The sequence below is a fragment of the Oxyura jamaicensis genome, chromosome 5 (assembly GCF_011077185.1).
Source record: "Oxyura jamaicensis isolate SHBP4307 breed ruddy duck chromosome 5, BPBGC_Ojam_1.0, whole genome shotgun sequence".
Taxonomy (NCBI): Eukaryota; Metazoa; Chordata; class Aves; order Anseriformes; family Anatidae; genus Oxyura; species Oxyura jamaicensis.
This window is the reverse complement of record NC_048897.1, coordinates 47,837,799-47,858,221: the sequence shown is the minus strand read 5'-3', so window position 1 is coordinate 47,858,221 and position 20,423 is coordinate 47,837,799. Positions and strand designations below refer to the sequence as shown.

The following is a 20,423-nucleotide window of genomic DNA, read 5'->3' as shown; positions in this document are numbered from 1 at the left end:
CTGCTTTATTTATGCATTAAAGCATGTTTCAACTAGGACCTACTGCAGGCCTATTTTAGGGTGAGTCCGTTGCAGACAGGAATATGGGTCTGTGCTGCCTCTGAAGAGACTTACCTGTGATTATGATCCAAAGAGGCATAATCCCTTCTATGGGGTTCTCATCACAACAGGGGGGCAATGAAACCCTGCTTTAGCCTCCTAATTCCTTTCCAGGACCTTAAATCTTAGCCTGAACTCAGTACGAAGACTAAATTCTAAAGAGCTGAAATATTTTATTGAATCTGGACCTAGTTCATTTTCTGTATAAAATACAGCAGACTTAGTGCTTAGCTCTTCCACTGGATCTAGAGGAGATCCACAGCAAAGACTGCTCCACACCAAAACCCTCCCACAATTTCTTGGACTCCACATTGATGTAAATAAGTGGTGACATATCACCCAGTGGAGCACCACGACCACCTTGCTACCACTCATCCTCCCAGCACATCACCAGTAGGAGCCCCAGGGCCCAGGAGTTGAAGGGAGCTTCCCATTGCCTCCCAGCCTGGCTGTGGGGCGATGTGCTCACCGGCAGACAGTGCCTCTTCAAGAGGACAGCTTCCAACTAGATCAGGCAGACCTGGTCCTCACAAACTTACACTGGCCACTGGATCAATACCTGCTATTGGCAACGACCTAGTGAAACGTCAGCATGCAGCACTGTCAATTGATCCAGGCTTTGCTGTGCTGCAGATGAGTTATGGTCTGTGCATTTTATTAGTGATGATCACGGAAAGAAACTCCTCAAAGAAAGCAGCTTTCCCTTTGCCCAGCACAGTATCTCCTAAGAGTGATACACTTCTGAGCATAAACAGGGAAAGATAGTTCAAAGCCTTGGATGACAGCAGGGTGGTTTGAGCTCGGGGCAGACTGCAGAAATGGTGCTCTCTGGGATGGGGAAAAGTGCCAAAAGTCTTTTCAAGCTGCTCTTCAGCCTGATTTAGCTTGGAACAGAAAATCAATCATCAATAATAATATGCAGTACTAATTCACCACTCTTCTTTCCCTATATGGGAGAGGATTCGTGTTGCTCTGTCTTTTGCCAGATGCCAAAACCAGGGCACAGAGCGGTCATATCACTTGCTCAGGGTCATTGAACTCCTTGGTGGACGTGAGAGGAATGGAGCAAAGGTTTGCAACCCAGAGCCCCCATAGTAGGAAAATCCATGTTTCAAAAATATTAAACAAATATAAGGGTCCATATGGTCAATATTGAAACTAAATGAAAGTCTATTGTTATATTATTTTTTTTCATTACTGCCCAATTTGGGAAATACAAACCTAGATTTCAAATAGCTGAGGGTTGGAAGGGGTTAACTTTAATTGCAGTTAAATCCAGTCCAGGACAACTTTACTGCCATTCAGCTTTGTGTTGGAAGCAGGAAGGGGGGCGGGCAGCATTATCTGTTTCTTTACTGAACGTTTTCTGAAGGTCTTGCTTCTATTACAATGAAAAATGTCAAAATCTTCATGTTTGGCTTCTGGCCAGCCTTACTTGTGACAGACCCAGTATTCCTGCATATTAGGAATAGCACAAAGCTATACAGAATATAAGTCCATCGAATTTGCAGAATTCGTATCCTTTTCTCTGTGTTTTTGCCTTTTACTGGTTTCTGTCTGAAGACCAGTCTCAATAAATGCCTAAGTAGACTCTCCATTCATAACGTAATGCATCAGCAAAAGAACTACAACTGCTTCCTTCCACTTTAAGTGGAAATTTAAATTAATTGCAATCATTATTTTTTTCCTCTAAATATTACTTTAACAGACTAGAAAGCGCCTGAAATTTAATCTGAAGTCTTCAGACCTGAAAAGGGGATTTGCAACTGAAAGCTTGTAGATTTTTCCAGCTATACCAATTGGTCTAAAAAACCAAACCATCCCTCCCTATCAGCCTTATTTCTGACAGTGAAGACATTCTAATTGGCTTTCAGAAACTTTGGTTTTATAGAGAATGTACTACTAGCTGCCCTATCCATTCACTTCATCATTCTCAAGGTTTTGTTAATTTATTGAAAAGCTTTTACAGTGGGAGCTTCAATTAAAACAATGTATTTCCAATGGCATGCATTGTAGAACACCATCAGTTTTGTTTGGAAATGATGAGTCAGAAATTAAGAAACAATTTTAAAGGGCAGAACATACGAACAACAGACCCAAATGAAAAGGACAATGGGAAGCCTTTGTACCTCAAAAAGCCAGGGCATCAGACCTTATTGCATCTATCCATATTATGAAACAGAGACATCAAAGTTGTTGCTTTGTCACTGTTAGACATTCCTCACCTGAGCCAGATCCAATAGTGGAGACTATTCTAATAGTAAAAATAATACTAATAGTAGTTTTGTGGGGAGAGTCACTGATTCCAGATTCGAGCTAATTCACAGACATGGTAATATTCTTGAGTGGAGCAGATTTAGGCTGGTAGATGGGCAATCATTTTCTTGTTTCTGTTTTGCTTCTAGAACCCAGTCAAGGACCTGATCTTTTAAACACCTGTAGGATTGAATGGAGAGTAACTCTATGACACACAACAGAGAAGGGTACAAAGATCCCTGGTGTAGCATAATAGTATCCGTCCTACAGAAGAGCAGGATAAATTAGCTTTGGTGCAGATCTGCTCTAATCTGCTTTCAGGTCCAAACCTCATGGTGGTTCTGCTTTCAGACAGGCAGACGTTTCTTTTTTTTCCTTCTTGACCCATAAATACAGCCTATTGCTCTACCAGAGGTGACTGAATCTGCCAGTCAACCAAGTCTAGCTGTTGGGTAGTGGAAGGTAAGTGGTGCCAGTGCTTACCCCCTTTCCACAGATCTTTTGGATGAAGCCCAAGCTCAAATGATTGCTGGACATATCCCCATGCTGACCTCTCCCATGGAACACCCTGTAAATGAAGCCACAGGGACACTGCAAGGGAGAATGAGTTGGGCAATTCACCAGCCCATTCTTCTGCTTCTCTGTTCAGAGATGCCAGAACAAAACAAAATGCACTGCCAGTGTGACCTGGCAATTCTTTTAAGCTGAAATCAAGACTCAGCAAAGATGAACACCTCTGGCAGATCATTCACTAACTGAAAGACAGGGTCAGCCCACTGCATAACAGACACAAAATGACTCAGTTAAGCCACTGAGAAATCTCAATTTAACAGAAAAAAAAAAAAAAAAGACCAAAAGGTTATTTAAACTTTTAATATCTACCTCGTTTAACTACAAAATGCTCTCTGAAATAACCTTAACAAGTATCCCTGGGATTCTTCAAGTGAAACATCTCACTCAGCAAGAGCTAAAATTTTCCCAGCTGAGAGCTCTCTATCGGCAGCGTGTGAGTAAGGAGTGCTGGTTGTTGAAACATGCCATAATTGCCTTTAATATGCTCCCAGACAGTGCTTCAGTGGGGAGGAACCTTTTGGGGAGAAAAAAAGACCCAAGACATAAGCACACAAACATTGAAGAGTATCCAGCCAAGAAGAAATATTCTGTGAGGAGGATGTGCAGCCTATACCAAGGATAAAATCTTTTAGCCAAAAGTGGTTGGTGTTCAGCTGCCACTGAAAGTGTTTTAGCTCACGAGATTAAGGGAAACAGATTTTCAGAGACATCTGTAATAATCAGCAGACAGGGGCCTTCAATTTATGGCATAATCAAGCAAAAACTTTTTAAAGAGCAAAGCCTCCATTTCAATGATATCGGTAATGTTTCCTGGTACCTGAATCTGAACAGCTCTTTCTGGAGCAGAAAGCCCAGGGGAACCACCCACAGCTAGAAGAGCCTGGAGGAGAGCTATCCACCAACTAGAGAGGTGCCTCCAACAGCACAGAAATACCACGGTGGCCATGACAAACCTCAACACACAGAGAAGTGTCCTGTTCCCCGAAGGCTGTTTGCACAGAAATGAAGTTGCTGATGACAGTCATATCAGAGCTTCTTGCAGGCAAACCCAGCAGGTTGCCTACATGACAAACACCCAGGGAGGACTGAGTGCTCCGACTATCCCCAAAGGGACCACTTCTAACCTCAGAAGATGTGACTGAGGAACACAAGTGGTGACTCTTATGAGCTTTGTATTTATTTCTGAGCATTATCAACAAGAGGAAGAGATAGCACAAATAGTTAACTACTGGGGGTATGGGGATGGGATAAACAGATGGTGTGGTGAAGAGCCATTTCCTTCCCATTTACATGCTGACTGCATTAAATCAATCCCTGGGCTTTCATGTCAGTAAGCTAAGGCTCTGCTGGGGAGGATTTTAGTGATCTGGCTATATCCTACTTGTGGGTATCATTCTATTGTGTCCCAGCATTTAGCTTATTCTCAGGGAAAAGTTCCTTCAAATTTCTTCGTGTGATTCTTGGTGATCTTCCCTAATATCAACATCACAGTCGCTGCCTCTTTTTTAGATGGGGATCTCTGCAAAGCTCATCAACACTGTTTTACACTCCTATCCATGCATTGAGGTACTAACACAGGATGCTCCTTAGGGGCTGAGCCTGCTGTTTTTGCAGCCTTAGCTTATCTCATTGCTCCAGACCCAAACAAATTAGTTTATAATCCTCAGTATTGTATACTTTGGCAAATCTGGCTTTAAAAGTGATCAGAAATGACCTCCTCCTGTAAAATTGGAGTCAGTCCAGTTGATTTGTCCCCTATCCCTGCCTGGGACTAGCAAAAAAAAAAAAAAAAAAAAAAAAAAAAGACAACTGTATGTACTTGGACAAATAACAGGTCTTTGCAATCAATAACATTGATGATTCTGTAGTTCCCCATTAGTGACTATGCTGCACCCTGTTTACACACTGTTTGTATCCTTTCTACCACTCCCTGTGCACACACAATTAGCAAAACACCAGCTGCTACACGATAAATGCTGCTGCAATGACGCGGAGCGACACCAGACAGAAGTACAGATCTCTGGCTCTGTTACCTTTTCATCTCAGATGCTGCATTCATTTCCCAGCGCTCCTTGTGACCCCTGGGACCTTGGCTAAAGCATCCTCTGTTTTCCTCTGAGTTGATATTTCTCTGGCACCTGAAAAATGCAGCTATCCCCTAACCTTCCAGACTAGACACCAGTTCTTCAGTCACCTTCTTCCAGGAAGATCTTGCTCAGACACCACTAGGAGGCAGAACCTTCTCACTAGGGTCTGGCACCTGCCCTTAGGTGCTGGAGGATGCCTACAGATGTGCAGCTGTGCCAGATGTTCTACCCATGGGGCAGGGCTGATCCATGGGACACAAGCATCTGCCCAGAAGCAGGTTAACAAGGTTAAATGAAGCTGTTGGGGATTTTACAAGGTCAATCTCTGTCTCAGCAGAGTCCTTACCTATTAGCAGCTGTCTGACACGTTGGACTGAATTTGAGCACAACTGGTCTGAGAGGAAGCTCTTCACAGGGACACGTTACTGATGGACCACAGGGCAAATGGTGCCTTGGTTCACACTTGGTTCAAACAAATGCTTTAAATTACAGCTTTATGGTTCACGTTGATCAGCCAGGCATCTGTTTGGTATATGAATGCATGGCTGGGTTGTGCTTGTAAATTATTATTCATATACTTTTGTAGAACATCTTGAAGTTATTGGCTAAGTCTTTTTATAAATGGAAACAGGGACAATTAATAACACATGAAAAGCATGCATGATTCAGATCCTCCATTTACCTTTCTATTGCAGCCTTTGGCACGAGGGCTAATACAGCCTGGGAGAAGGATGGAGGTCATTCATAATTGAGCTGCTCTGAACTACCAACAACTGTTCCATTTAAAAATGGATTTGCCTTAGACACATGATGGAGATGGAAATTCATTACAATGGCAGAAGTCAAGGAAGGCAGAATCAGTGAAAATGGTGGGCTAGACCTAGAAATGAAGTGCTGAGAAGCCAGGATGCTCTGATAAGGAACATGGAGAAGGAAACCTGGATGCCCATGCACCAAGGGGCAAGTGATCGGTACAAATGAAAAAGCAAAGCTTATCTTGATAAAAATGCTACACTTCAGCTGACCAAAAGAAATAACCCACTTAGAAAGTCTTCGGAGCTGTCAGACAAAGCCAAAGCCTACTCCTGTGGGAACAGGAGCATCCTCCATAAAAATACAAATTGGAGGCCAACAGACTGTTTCCAAGAGGGCTGGGTATTCAGAGAATGCAGAGAGGTAAGCTGCCTGCCCCAGATATTCAGTAGACCAATAGAAATATTTAGGTAGGAAGCTCTATACAAAATCTTTCCATCAGCTGAAACGTCTTCTGCAAAATACCAATAAAACAATCTAACCATCAGCTGAAAGTCCAAAGGGGTGGCCCAAAGTTCAAAAGATCACTGACAGTTTAATTAATGGAGTTAAAAGAAACAAAGACTTTAATCACTGAGTATGCTATGCTCTAACAGTATCTTACATCCAAAAACTGTATTCTGTTTTGTTACCTTTAAGAAGGGAAGCAAATTAAGACCAGGGGCTGCAGAAACTGAAAAGTAAAAATAGGAGGAAAAAACATGGATTAGTAAGTATTCTTTCCTAAATGCGCTGATTTTTTTTTTGCCTTTCAGCAAATTGCTTGGAAGTGCAATAACAGGGGACTCGGCTTATTTCAGGTTCTTCCCAGAACACCCCTGTCCCTACTGACAACCATTCCCACCTCTGGCGCATATGTAAATCAGCTCCTCAAAAAATCGCTCTTCCAGACTTCCTTTTCACAAGACCTAAACCAAGGCAGCTTGCTAATCACAGCGACTGGCTGACAATTAGAAAATGCAAAGTCAATCAACTATCATTAAGTTGGAAGTGACAGGCTGGGGGTTATTTTTAACTGAAACAAGTGGGATTCATAATTCTCCACCAAGTTCCTCTTGCCCTCTGTGTACAATTTAACTCTTACCTACAGGCAAAGTTTCCTTGCCGAAGGTAGCCCCAGAATAGCACTCAAAGCAAGGTAAATCTAGGAATTGCAGTACTGCAATGATTATCACATGCTGAGCCAGCATGTTTGGGTATTATCGCATTTGTGAAGTGCTTGCCGAAAAACAATAGATGGATGGATTTACAATTGCACAGAAATGAAAGACCTTATGCAGGGAGTTTTATTTAGCATTTCACAGCATTTCAGGGGCTTCATGGGGAGCCTTTTTGTGCAAGCCAAGACAAAAACCTGTTTGGAGAAGGGGAGTCAAAAATAAAGTAAGTGCTATCTCCGGTGCAAAACAGCTGTGACATCATTGCTGTTATTTCTAGACTGGACAAACCTAATCCCTTTTTGGGTTAGGAGAGAAAACTCCCTCTTGGGTGAGCGCTAAAGCTCTGCCTGCTCCCTGTGAAGCTTATGGGCATGCATTCATATGACCCCAATGAACTGGCAGAGGTTCTCTCTCCCCAGCTATGGTTTTGGGTGCTTTGCAGCTGGCATCCGCAGATTTGTGGAAGAAAGATTTGAGGGAGTGAGAATTCAGGTGCAGACACTCATTTTTATATTTGAAAGTCATGCTGAGTTACTGAAACATCTGGCAGTCAGCTCCAGCAAGCAACGATGGAAGCCACCAGAGAACTTGGGGTTCAACATCTCAGCACTTCATCCTTTTTCTGCAGTTGTTGTGTTGGAGAAGTTGTAGATCTATGTGGCAATTAAGCTCAGCAACTCACACAAGAAGAAATCCATTAGTTTGGGTGAGCTGTTTGAAGGGTGTGTGAGGTATCACAACAGACCTCTGTCCCCACTTCCTTTGCAAATCCCACTTGCTAGAGGTTACCTGCAGAGGCTACCTGTAGCAGCAACAGCTCCCAGGACACACTGAAGGCATCATGGAATAAACTGGCTACTCTCAGCAGTACCACAAATATAATACTCCCAGTCAGCCCATGGCTGGGCTCATGGCATATTAGGCACCAGGGGAGCCATACAAAGCCATGGGGAGAGCAGCTTCATTAGGACACCTGCCCAAGAGAGCCTGCTGCAGAGCTAAGCCTGGCAAAGTAACAGCCCACGAGGGAAACTCGGGCACTTAGGGATGGTGATCAGCTCACGTCTGCTGCGGGCTGAGCTCCTGTGCCTATGTTCATCACATCAAAGCTCAGAGGGGCTGATGAAAAAAAACTTTCCTAACTAGCAATTGAAAATTACACAGCAATGCTGCTTCTTGTTGCACCATGCACATTCCCTCCCTTTCTTTAGAGGATAGAAGAGATTAGAAGCATCAGATTTAATCAATGAAGGGATGTGAACACAAAATATTTATTTTTTAATATTTACAAGATTAAAAATAGTAAACCTTTGATTTATTTTTATCATCATTCAAGTCCTGTGCAAGCAACACTATCCTGAATCAATATTAACAGACAGCCTGCAGAAAGCTTTCTGAGTGAACTAAGGAGAGTCTCTTAATTATGGCAGCTTTCTAAACAAGAAAATGGTATTAATCCACAAAGAGCACATTAGCAAATCACTCTCAGTCTGGATCTTCCCTCTAACATAGCAGCCAGTTTACACTTTTGTTTTCCTACGGATGCTGCCCATCCCTGACATTTCCTGATGAACGATCTGTCCGCACACAAATAAATCACTCCGTCTGCATTTCCCTGGCTGCACGAAGAAGAGATGCCTGCACATTTAGCTGGGGTAAATCAGCAGAGTGCCTTGTGTAACAGCTGCTGAGTCTCTGTACAGAAAGCAGCACATCAGCACATACAATTTTCTTCTGCAGCCGTACTGTACCATTCAAAGATCCTTGAACGAAAAGTATACTAAATTGCCTTGCATTTCCCAACAAAAAACAACAGTAAAATAATGGTCTGACAAATGAGATCAAAGCTATTTTGATTTAGATTTAGACAGAGGAAGAAGCTGCATGCCCATGAAAAAATAATTCTACCTCTGTAATGCCAAAGGATTATTAGGATTGGGCTCAATCCCACTTCTAACAGAGTTGGTGGGGCTTTGCCTCTTGCTCTTTACAGAAGCACAACCAGGACCTCAGAGAAAGGTATTTAACTTAGAGATTATATTCAAAATAGAACAGGGATCTACTGGTACCTTGTGGGATTAACGTGGCTCTGAAACACTATTAAAGATGACAGTGTATTGGTTAATCTCTGCAACTCCCTTCAGTCTGAAGGCAAAATACACTAATTCAGGCTGTGCCATAAATCTGCACTACCCCTGACATCCCAGAGACCCCAGCTGATACACAGTACCCTATTTTTCAGGTAAGTACTTAAAATGCTTGCTAAGATGCCCACGCCATTGAGGTGGTAGGGAGAGGAGAGATTTCGGGTTTCTCATCTGCTCTCCCAGCATCTACAAACACGGTCACAACCATGGGAGGATGCAGAGAAAACCCCTGTGCTCCCTCTGTGCCTGCAGGGAAGGGCACAGCGGTGCAGTGCTCCCACACCCCCAATTCCCCCCCGTCTGCATGACCCAGGCTGCACTCAGAAACAAGGGCTGTAAGGGAGATGATGAAGGAAAGATGTAAAGGAAGATGATGAAAAGGAAAGGGAAAATAGTGAGGCACACAGGGAAGTCAGGTTCACAGATACCAAGAAAAGTGAGAGAGCAAATCCCTGGGCAGCTTTTATACAGCAATCTCTCTGCTCAGGGACAGCCATCCCATGCCAGCTGGAGGGGTGATGTTAATACTGCTACAGCTTTCTCTTCGAATTGTTACGCTGCTCTTCTACCTAGCAAAGTCATGCATGGCTCTCCAAGGACTTACTTCCCCGCTGTGACTGCCTCAAATTCAAATCCTTGAGCCCCTGAAGAGGAGAGCAAGGAATGGCTCGGGAGAGCAGGAGACAGGAGCAGCAGAAAAACTCTGAAGCTGAGGTCTGGTGTCCATGCAGCCATGGGAGCACGTGGGTTTCTCTGCAGCACAAGGGGCAACCTGGGTGCACTGCTGAGCCACGCTGGGTCCTGTGCACATCCAATACACACCTGGACATCTCCAGAGGTGGTGCCAAATATACATCAATGAAACAGTCCTTTAGGAAATACAGCAAGGGAATAATAGCATATCTGGAGATAACTGAACAGAATAAGGTCAAACAATTAAAAATAAATAAAAAGAAAATTGTCTTATATGAAAGCTTCTTAGGGCATAATGGAGGCTGCAAGGTCTGCTAAGATGCCAACAAAATGAAACTGTATTGATTTTGGATGGTGTAACTTATTTGGTCTGTGATCATGCTAAACTGTAGCTACAGCTAAACTACAGCTATAGGACTTCATCTTATGGAACAACACGCTCACGTAAAAAGAATAAAAAATACAAATAACAAAAGACCAAAGAGGGCCTGCAGATGCTTTGAGTCTCCCGGAAGGACACAGAAAAGAAACATGCCATATGCTTTGCCATCAAGAAGTGGATCAAATTAATTTCCAATAAGCTTGAGCAAGCCACTGAGTTACAAACAAAACTCTGATTTAACAGTCATACCAAAAGCCTGCTGGCTATATAAGCTGTAATAGAAATTGATTTGTTGGATCTGCCCTTCCAGCGGCTTGATCCTGAGCTCACTGGGACCCTTGCCACTGGCTTGAACCAGCAGAGGAATGAGCTCCACATGGAGAAGAAAAGTACCAGGAGTGAAAGGTGGATGAGGCCTGGCAGTAAGCACATTCTCCAGCACAGGATGGGGGCCCAGGACCCCACTGGAGCTCCCCCCAGCCGATCTCCATTACTAGTCACAGCTGCTCCATAAGCACCACATTCCTCTTCCTCCTTCTCTTCAGCAGTAATGACAGACAAACTTGTTTTGCCCAGATAGGTTTTGTCACCACTGCTGTCCCACATGGGGGAAGATCCCAGTGACAGTGGAAAAAGGGGTGGCAATGGATGATGAACCTGTCAGTGCAGATGGACATGGGGCACAGGAGGTGCCATGCATCCTCTGCTCCACTGTTACCCCTTAGTTCCGTCTGTCAGAGTTACCCAAGGACCATGGTCTGATCTCTTCCTATGTGAGCAAGTCATTCCCCCCAAGCAGTCAGAACTGAGCAGGAACACCAGCTGGCAAAATGCAGACAGCTCTGAGCGAAGCAATGGCTTTCAGAGCTCAAAACTGGCAAAAATCTGCAAGATCACCAGCACAAGCGCAACCTTCAGGAGCAGGGGCCAATGCACAGAGTAACACCTTCTGCCTCTGACATTGCTTCTGCACCAGGACACTCGCTAATGTAGCGTGCCATCCAAAGAGTCTTGGAAGTGACAAAATTAGGGGATCCTGAATGACCCTTGGTACAACCTTCACTTTTAGGAGACACGAACGCAGAATTCAAATTGAAATAAAGCTTTTCCAAAAATTATGTGACACAGAAATGATGTGTGATTCACTCAAGAAACAACACATGATTCATTAAAACCTCAAGCAACAACAGAAAGCCAATTTAAAAAGAAATTATTCTGACCTGAAATAGAAAGACAAACAGGACATTTGTATTAAGAGAGTGAGATGGCCTCAACTGCTTTTTCGCTCCAGAGCTTCACACTGTGCTGGAGGAATTAGATAACATCAGTCAGTCACAGTGTTGTCCCTGGCTTTAAGAATATCACTGGGAAGAGAACTAAACCTCTCCAGAGGGTATTTCACTGCCTTAAAGGCACTTGTTTCTTTTCACATTTCCTTGGCTCATTCCTAGCACACCTTCCAGGAGCAAATGTGCCAGAGACCCTCTATGGCCAATTGTCCCCTTCCCTGGCTGCTCCAGGTTCGTTTAACACACCTCATTTTGCTCACAGTAATATGTGACCATATGAGGGGAAACTGCTTACTTTACTTAAGCCCATGATAATTTCAGCTTGGATTTCAGAAGGGCGAAATTTCAGTTTGATTTTTTCCTGCACTTCCACAGACTGCGGTTGTCTAGCAGTTAGCTGGAGAAGGTGCATTAGTTGGTGTAAATGGAAGAAACGATGAGAAAAGGAAAAAACAAATAAAAAACAACTTTAAAAGTATCTCAGCTGAAGACGTTTTCTGTGGAAACACACCTGGTAGCTCAATGCAGGCTTTCCTTCCTGATTTTGACCATCAATATAATGTACATATATTTGTATGGGTTTGAGTCTCTTGGAAATCTGTCTTGGCTTCCCTTCCATAGGCCAAGCTCATTGGCTTAAACTTGTAGAGGCCCTCACTCTGGCTGTGTGAAATCTTGAAAGGCACTTAATGAATTAGGCATTATTAATATTCTCTTCCAACATCAGAAGGCAGTAATTAACTCTTTGAAGACTCATGCCAAACTCTGCATTATAACTTCCAGTCTTCAGAGGCAGCTATGTAATCTCATTGTGATTTTATAGAATAACTTTCCAGATTATTTTCCCTATTTGGAAAAAAAAGTTCAAAGTCCTGGTTCTGCCTTGGAGTGTACATTAGTGATGTTAGATGTGCCATAAAGATTTCAGAGCACGAAACAAGATACGCTGCAATACTTTGCAATTACAGATTAAAAGTCACTTTGTCACCCTGAGCAGGAGAGAGGACTGCGGGCTGAAAAGCTAGCAAGCATGCTCACTTTATGGGCTCATAAATGCAGAGTGATGGCTGAGCTACCTAATGCACAGAAAAAGAAAACAAAAATCCAGAGTTGATAATAGCATGCTGAGCAGATGCCGTAAGTAGGTCATTCAACATGCCAAGCCTCTAAACGTTATTCGGGAGTGAGAAAACATTATTTTCCCACTTCAGTGTGACTTTCTCTTCCCTGTCATGTGGAACTAACCTTTCCTGCTCAGTACTATTATTAATTTATTAGCCTTTTGAACGTTTAAATTGTTTCACAGTCTACAGACTACATCTAAGTGCTTGTTGAGGGACAATGCAACACAAATATGTGTGTGTGTATGCACCCACACGCACACATGCATATTTGGAAGAGCAGACCTGATAAAAGAGCAATTCTCTCTGTCTATATATTTTTGACAGTGAGAACAAACAGCCATTTTCTTGAGCACAGAACAGCAAGGAGCATATTTTTGTTATAATTAAATGTCAAACCTTGCAAGTGATGACTACGTAGAAAAAGCGTTAAGTATATTTCTATTGAAATCAATTAAAGGAGACATGATTTTCTTTCCATTTAGATTACGTGACTTCAGCACAAATTGCTGCTGTACAGTGCAGCTCTGTCAGCCTGCTCTCACTGCTTTCTGTTTGTCTGATGAAACTGTCCTGGATGGCATGGCTTTTCCTAAAAGATGAATTCACAGTCAAACACTTCTGAGCCCAACAAGGAATCACATATACTTTCACCAGATATAAGGTTTGAAACAACCTCCCAAATAATTTTATGTAACACGACTTGGATTGTGCCCCCAGTGTTGAAAGTAGTATGATCTATTTTGTGTCTATGAACAATACCCAAAATTTCTGCAAAGCAGCCTCTGGCTCAGAACAACTTACTGCGATACTGGGAGACCTTTCCTGAAATAGCTCTTGAGTAACACTGTAGGAGATGTCATAGGTGGAGTTCATCTGATGTACCCTAGGTATTTAAAAGTTAGCAATGAAGGACTCCCTCAAAACTCAACAGAAAGGGGATGATCCCAGACTAGGCACTGAAGAGGGACCAGACAATTGCCCTCTAGAAGAACCACTCCACACGGGCTATAAAGGTGACATGATTAGCTTGGATGTCATCATCCAACTTTCTGGTGAAATGAATTCCACTCTGCATGTTCCACATGGACATGATCTTTCTCCGACTGCCCATCCACTCTCCTCTAATGCCAACACATGCACCCAGCTGACATTGCCTTTTCCTGCAAAATTCTACCTTTCTTTAGAAGCCATGTTCAGATCCCTCTTGCTTTGAATCACTGACAGAATGGCACAATCCCTATACCTAATACTGAGCTATGCACTGGGGATCTGAACTCCCTGAGTGTTTTTCCCCCTGTGTGACTCTCTCTGCCAGGGCCCTGCAGGAAACCAAATTGCCCAAAACAAGAAGCATGGGAGAGAAGAAAATCCATGGAAAAACAGCCAGGTGATTATTCCCCATATACCTCCTAGATTGTATGGACTGTAGAGTTGGACTCCAGCACATCGCCCTGTCAGTAAAAGCTATCTATGTGTTTTTTGCTGTGCACAATCTTGTCATGCTAATGGGGGCAGGGGATTCCCAGGAAGCTAGCTGAAGTGACAGGTTCATAGTTTTAAGAAAGAAAGAATACATTCTGGCAGCGTATGTGGCATTGTCTTGTCCCATGAAATCACACTCAGGAAGGCCTCAGCTGAATTGTCATCTTGGGACTGGAGCTGGTGGCTTGTCACAGTTAGGTGAGATGGCAAGGGGGCAAGGGAAAAATGCTGAAGTCACAGCTTGGACATCTTATCAACAGCAAAGCAAAAAGCTAGAAACCCCGAACGAGCTTTCAAGCCCCAAAGCCCTTCCTCAGGTCTGAAGCAGAGTTAACAAGCTTCAAGTCAGAGGTAAGCTGACAAGCTGGAACCAAACCTGATTATAATTCAGCTCTTTCAGACTCCTGCACAGGCAGAGTTGCATCTGCTTTTTGCCAAGGGTATTTCGTGCCATACTTGGTATATTAATGAGCACAAGGAATGCACCCAAAATTGAATCTCCTTTGAAAGAAACATTTGTAAGATGCTCCAGTGACCATGGAGAAACTATACTCAAAAAAGTAAAATTCTAGTTCTGTTTAATTCCTGTTGCTTCAGAGGCTGAAGTTATCTTGTAAAATACTGAGGTAGCCTCAATACATTATTAGGTGAGATGCCCTTAGGTACAGCTGTAGAAAAATGTTTAGACAGCTAGAGATCTCAGTTAATGCTCAATAATCTATAAATCATTGTTATGAGATTTCCCTATGCAAATGAAATTTATATAACACTCATCAATCTTAAAAAAAACATCATGAAGATTAAATTTTGCAGCCGCAATGTGAATTAAAGAATCCCTTAACCTGTTTTCAAGATACGTCCTTATAGCTAATTAATTTTTAGATGGAGTGCTCTTTGAAAGGACTAATGGATAGTGAGCATTGCTGATTGATTATAAAATGAGCAGGAGGATTTAAAAAGTGAGCTGCGAATGTAAAATTGCTACCAAGCTTTATTAACCTTGCCATATTAAAATTTTCAACTATGCAAGTGAGAGAAGCAGGTATTAAAATAACACTTTTGCTGAGTACATTTTATTTATTTAACATCAATAAATTTCTCTTAGTTTGTCTGCACCATGCAGATCCATCAGGCTGTTCTCTTCTGACCTGTATCTTGGCAGGTGAGAGACTGAACCTCACCTCTGAGGAATCTAGAGTCTAGATTCTCTCATACTGTAACATATAACCTCATACATTATGTAACAGAAAGTAAAAAGATGGAAAAAAAAAAACAGCAAAGAAATTGAAAAGAAAGAGTAATTCATGTCACCCTGCCAGGGCTGCTTCTCAGGGCTGCAAATCTATGGCTAACTTTTATTGAGCCATCATTAACAAAGAGCTACATTTATTGAAAGGCCAGTTAATCTGCAATGACCTGAAAACATCAAGAGTAAATTGGGCGTTGTTCAGCACTGCAAAGTCTGCAGGAGTGTGCAAATCTCTTGGTGAAAGAAATGGGAAAACAAGAGCAGCTGCCTTACCCGTTTTCTCAAATTGCAGGTGAGTGTGAGATTCCTTGAGAATGAGTTTGCGAAAGCAGTGTAAAAGTCCAACACTTTAAGCAAGGCTTCTCGTTTAATAATATGTAAATCGCAGTATGTCAGAGCCCGCACATTGGCACACGCATGGGCCAGGCTTGTTTCCTTCCAGAAGATATCACCAAACACATCGCCTTTACCTGAAAAACAGCAGCACAAATTTGTTAAAAGGTTAACACTTACATGGTGTTCTTCAGCATATGCATGATTTCTTCCTGAACTCTCTTATGCTTTTGATTAAGCTAACATCAGCTCCCAGCTGTGAAAACTAATAAAAGTTTTAAAAATATCTGAGGTACCTGAGCATCCTTAGCAATAGCCCCAGGTTTTTAATGTATTTATAGACTGCCCTGAGAAGTGTCACAAAGCATAAAAGCCAGATTGTAAAGGTCTTGGTGTAGCTCAAGATGCTGGTAATGGATTTTCCAAAAGTTCCTGAACTTAGAAGTACTTAACTAATGGTCAGGTTACTAAATATTTCTGAGGATCTTTCCTAAATTATATAGGAGCTCCACTCTCACTGAAAGCTGACGCCTTTTTTTTTTTTTTTTTCTTTTTTTTTATCACCATGGCTTTGCAGTGCTGTATAAAAGCCAGCTTCCAGGGACCGAGGATCACATTTTAAAGACAGGTTAAACATTTCTACTTCAGCGTGAAAGGCAACGTTCCTTCAGAAAATACACCCAAAATTCCCTCAGACTTTTAACCTCTAAATACCTGGCTCTAAATCTTGAGCAGATCCAAAAGCCTGTTTCTAAATCCAAACACATCAACTTAAGTAGAGGGTTATGGTTATGTATTTATTTAAATATTTGCTGACTACAAGAGGGTTTGACCCCTTAGACACCTGCACATTTAAATAGCTACAACCAGATAGGAGGTGAGGCCCTGGCTGAGGGCCATGACGTGTGGTAGGTGGCTGGCACCTCAAATTCTGAAGCGTGGTACATGGAACGCCATTTGCTTCAGTTCCCAATGATATTCAAGCCCTTTATTTCAGTAGTTATTAAGAGGAAATGAAAATCAATCGGTCAGTGGTATTATCTTTATTGATTTCGGGTACCTCAAGCAGCCCCTTGGTGAAGGTTAGAGATTTTATAGTTTGGGGATAGAAAAGGTAATATTCATTTTCATACTTCTTCCTTTAAGGACTAGCAACATTTAATTCTGCTCTATTTTGGGAACACAGGCTGGAGTTATAATTTATCCAACTTATTACTCTCCGGGGTCAGAGACTATTTCCCTATTTTTGCCCCTTGTATCGTATTCAGTTAAACAGGACCAACATTTCTCATGTAGAGTAAAATGTGATCCGTGAGTCCTTATCTTCATTTCCTTGTTTTCATTTTGTAACAGAAGTCTGTGCAGCAGAATCATCCCTCAGAAAGGTATATCATGTTCATTGAATTGCTTTTGAATAATTCCACATATTTGGATGTAATTAAAATTAACTGTAATACATAATATTGCTGATAAAATTTATAAAACAAGTTGCCTTAAAATACTCTCCTTATCACAGAGCATTTCCTGCTAACATATAATTTATATAATTTATCTAATGTACTATTTGAACCCCTTTGCTGTTAATTGTCCTTGTCTATACCCACAGTTCAAAACCTGGTTTACAGGCATACTCAGCACAGTTACATAATTTATAGAAAATAGACCATTTCTGAAGTGCACAAAAATTGCTTAATGGATTTGCTCTCTGAGGTGGACACAGGACGGAACTGAGTCCTGCTTACAGCAGCTGCAGATTACAGTTAAAAAGACAGAATTCAGTAACAGGGACTAGTATGATTTTTCCACTGGAATGCAAGCAAAACACTTGTTTTCTTTCTAAATTTAAAGTAATATATAACTAATTTAAGCCAAGAAGCTGGAAGCAGTGGATGCTGACTCAAACTCTGTAGGATATTGTGCTACAGAATATACCCAAGTCACATACAGATAAAATCACCATTCATAAAACTGAGATCTCCTCATCTTCCGCAGTTCAGTGAGGCAGGAGTGATACTGGGTTTCTCTAAAAGAGTCTGAGTCGAGATAAACCAAACCTCTTTGCTCTTTCATGGGTCATCACTCAGCGGGCTTGAATGGTGAAATGGTTACTTGAAGAGACGACTTAAAAGGTAAAGCTGGTATTTTGTCTGCTGCCAATGCTCATTGATTCACAGGAGGTGACTGTAAGAGGCCCATAAGCTCCCTTTATTTTGCAGTTTATTCTCTTCAGCGAGTATAAAATCTTGGAAGCACTCGAGGCTTTTTGAATTTGATGTTTCCCCACACACTTCCAAGTCTCATTTGCCTGCTATAAATGTGCTAAGGAACGTCCTGAATGAAAACAAAACCAACCAGATTCTCCAAAACAATGCGTGTTTCCTCATAAATACAGAGATTAATGTACTATACTTTGTCCGGATGAGCTGTAGCTCACTGTGTGGAGAGCAGTAATTACTCATTCAAGTTTTATTTAACACAGTGCAACTAGCTAGAAAAAAAAAAAAAAAAAAAAAAAGAGAAAAAAAACTTAGAATTACAAAAAAAATGTACCTGGTAGGTCTTAAACCCCAGCCACTCAGAGGCACATCTGCAGTGCATGCTGGCACAATGTGCACTCACCTCCAGGGACAGCCCGGGGCTGGGCTGCTGATGCAGAGGCACTTGGGGCTGATGTAGCCCACAGCCTTCTCAAAGTCTCTCTCTTGAGATTTGTCAAGGCCCCAGCATGTTACCTCCCAAATTTGCACTGCCCCTAGTCCTGAGCAGTCCCAATACTCCTCCTGATCTGAAGCAAAGCTCTGGGAAGTCCCCTTGTGCCATTGCTCTTGCCTGAAGCATTGCTAAAACAGGTAAAGTTAGAGGGAGAGCCTCTTGTGTACACTTTGTGATTGGTGTGAAGAATTACACAGAGGAAAGGCAAGAGGAGAGTCAGGATGTGGATGTTGCTGACTTAAAGGTAGCAGGAGCATGGATGGAAGGATCTGGGGACCAAAAGAACCACAGAAACCAGGAAGATGTGTGCACGATGTTGGTCATGAGCATAATTTTTGCTGAAATAACTCTAATGGTATCACCCTAAAGACAGACAAAAATTTTCAGGTGGATTATGTATACATGCCAGTACATAAAAACACATATATGGATCCATGCATGTGTGTATGTATATATATAAATATTTAGAGAGAATTACGCAGCATGTAACTATATAATAATTATATTTCTATATACTATTCTGAATTTTATATTCTGGATAACTCTCTCACACAGAACTGGGGGCGTTGATGTTCTCCACAGCCTTGCACCATGGACTGAGTTGCCAATTTATGAAACAGCAGCTCATGGTTGGACCTCTCAGGTAGAAGATATCTTAAGGGCCTTATGAAACTCCCCAGAAGCTCAAAATGGGAATTAAAAAGTCCTTGGATTCACGGAGAGGAAACACCCTTGTAAAGCAGAATCTCTCAGAACCTATATTTATCTATGAAAAGAAATATATATATCTTTCTCCAGAAAGGGAAAGAAACAGCTAAAAAGTATCCTAGTAGACACGATAACTTGACAGGGCTTTTGGAGAAGGTTTGGGCAGGCAATGAGGGAATGAACTCCTGGTGAAAAACAGCACTGGGAAGAAAAACATATAAAAGGGGTCCAGGCTTTTTCTTCAGGTGATAGCTCTTGCGGATGGGAGCAAATTTGGAAAATGTATTCTGTGCAGTCTTAGCAAATAGGCCAGCTACCCTACCCCCCATTTTAAAACATCTCCCAAGACCCATCAGTCACACCAGCAAAAGCCAGACACAATGAATAATGTAGGCTTTCCATCAGGATACACTTAAATCTTCTGTTGCTTATGAAACACAGAGGCAGTACAAAACAATTTTGTTGCAGAATCAGTAAAACTGTATTACACACAGAAAATGTTCACCTAATTTGCCCAGGTACAAATAGCCATGAAGGATGCACAGATGTGGAGGTCAGGAACCAAATATCAAGTCCCTGTAGCCATAATTACGTTGCTACTGGTACATATATTCATACAAATGCATTTGTCTGCGTGTATACATCTGCAGTGAAAGTTCTGCCTGCCAGACAGACCTATCTCAGGCTGATGTAGATCTCTAAACAAGCAAGGAAGGAACCTGCTCCCGTTACTCACAGCAGCCCACAGCTCTGTAATGGTTTGGCAAATAGGCCAGCTCTGCAGCTCCTTGCCACAGGACATCAGGGTTGCAGAGGTTTACAAAATGACAGCAGGGATTTGTGGAATAAAACCCACCTGTGGCTACTAAACACAAAAATTTCCCTTCGGGTGAGGGTGATCTTGAAGCACAATTTAATGGAGGGTTGAAGAACAGTGGTTGCTTCATCTTCCTGCTTTCTCCTTCACATCTGCTATCACCCAGTTTTGGAGACAGGCTACTGGGCTGGCTGGATTTGTGGATTTAGCTGATCCAGCTGCCTGTGCCCAAAGAAGGGGTCTGAAGTGATGCAAGCTCACCAGCTGTCTCCTGCCCTCTGGGACATCACTGCTGCCTGTTAGCACAACCTACCAGACCAAGAGAGAGAGCTCCTTGCCTCTGTGGAGGTTTTAGCTGAAACTTCAGCCCTAGGGCATCCCAAGGAGCCAGAACTCCCTTGAAAACCACTTAACAACAGTCAGACATCCAGCTTGACTGTACATTGGACTCGATGATCTTGAGGTCTCTTCCAACCTAGAAATTCTGTGATTCTGTGAT

The 20,423-nt window shown here is 42.3% G+C and overlaps 1 protein-coding gene across 1 annotated transcript in view; it reads right to left on the bottom strand.

Moving 5' to 3' along the window:
• Positions 1 to 20,423, bottom strand: part of KCNH5 (potassium voltage-gated channel subfamily H member 5) — a 167,515-nt gene that overhangs the window by 23,817 nt on the left and 123,275 nt on the right. The window contains exon 10 of the mRNA XM_035328067.1: positions 15,628 to 15,824. Within this exon, the coding sequence (XP_035183958.1) occupies positions 15,628 to 15,824 (197 nt within the window). The remainder of the gene's footprint in view (positions 1 to 15,627; positions 15,825 to 20,423) is intronic.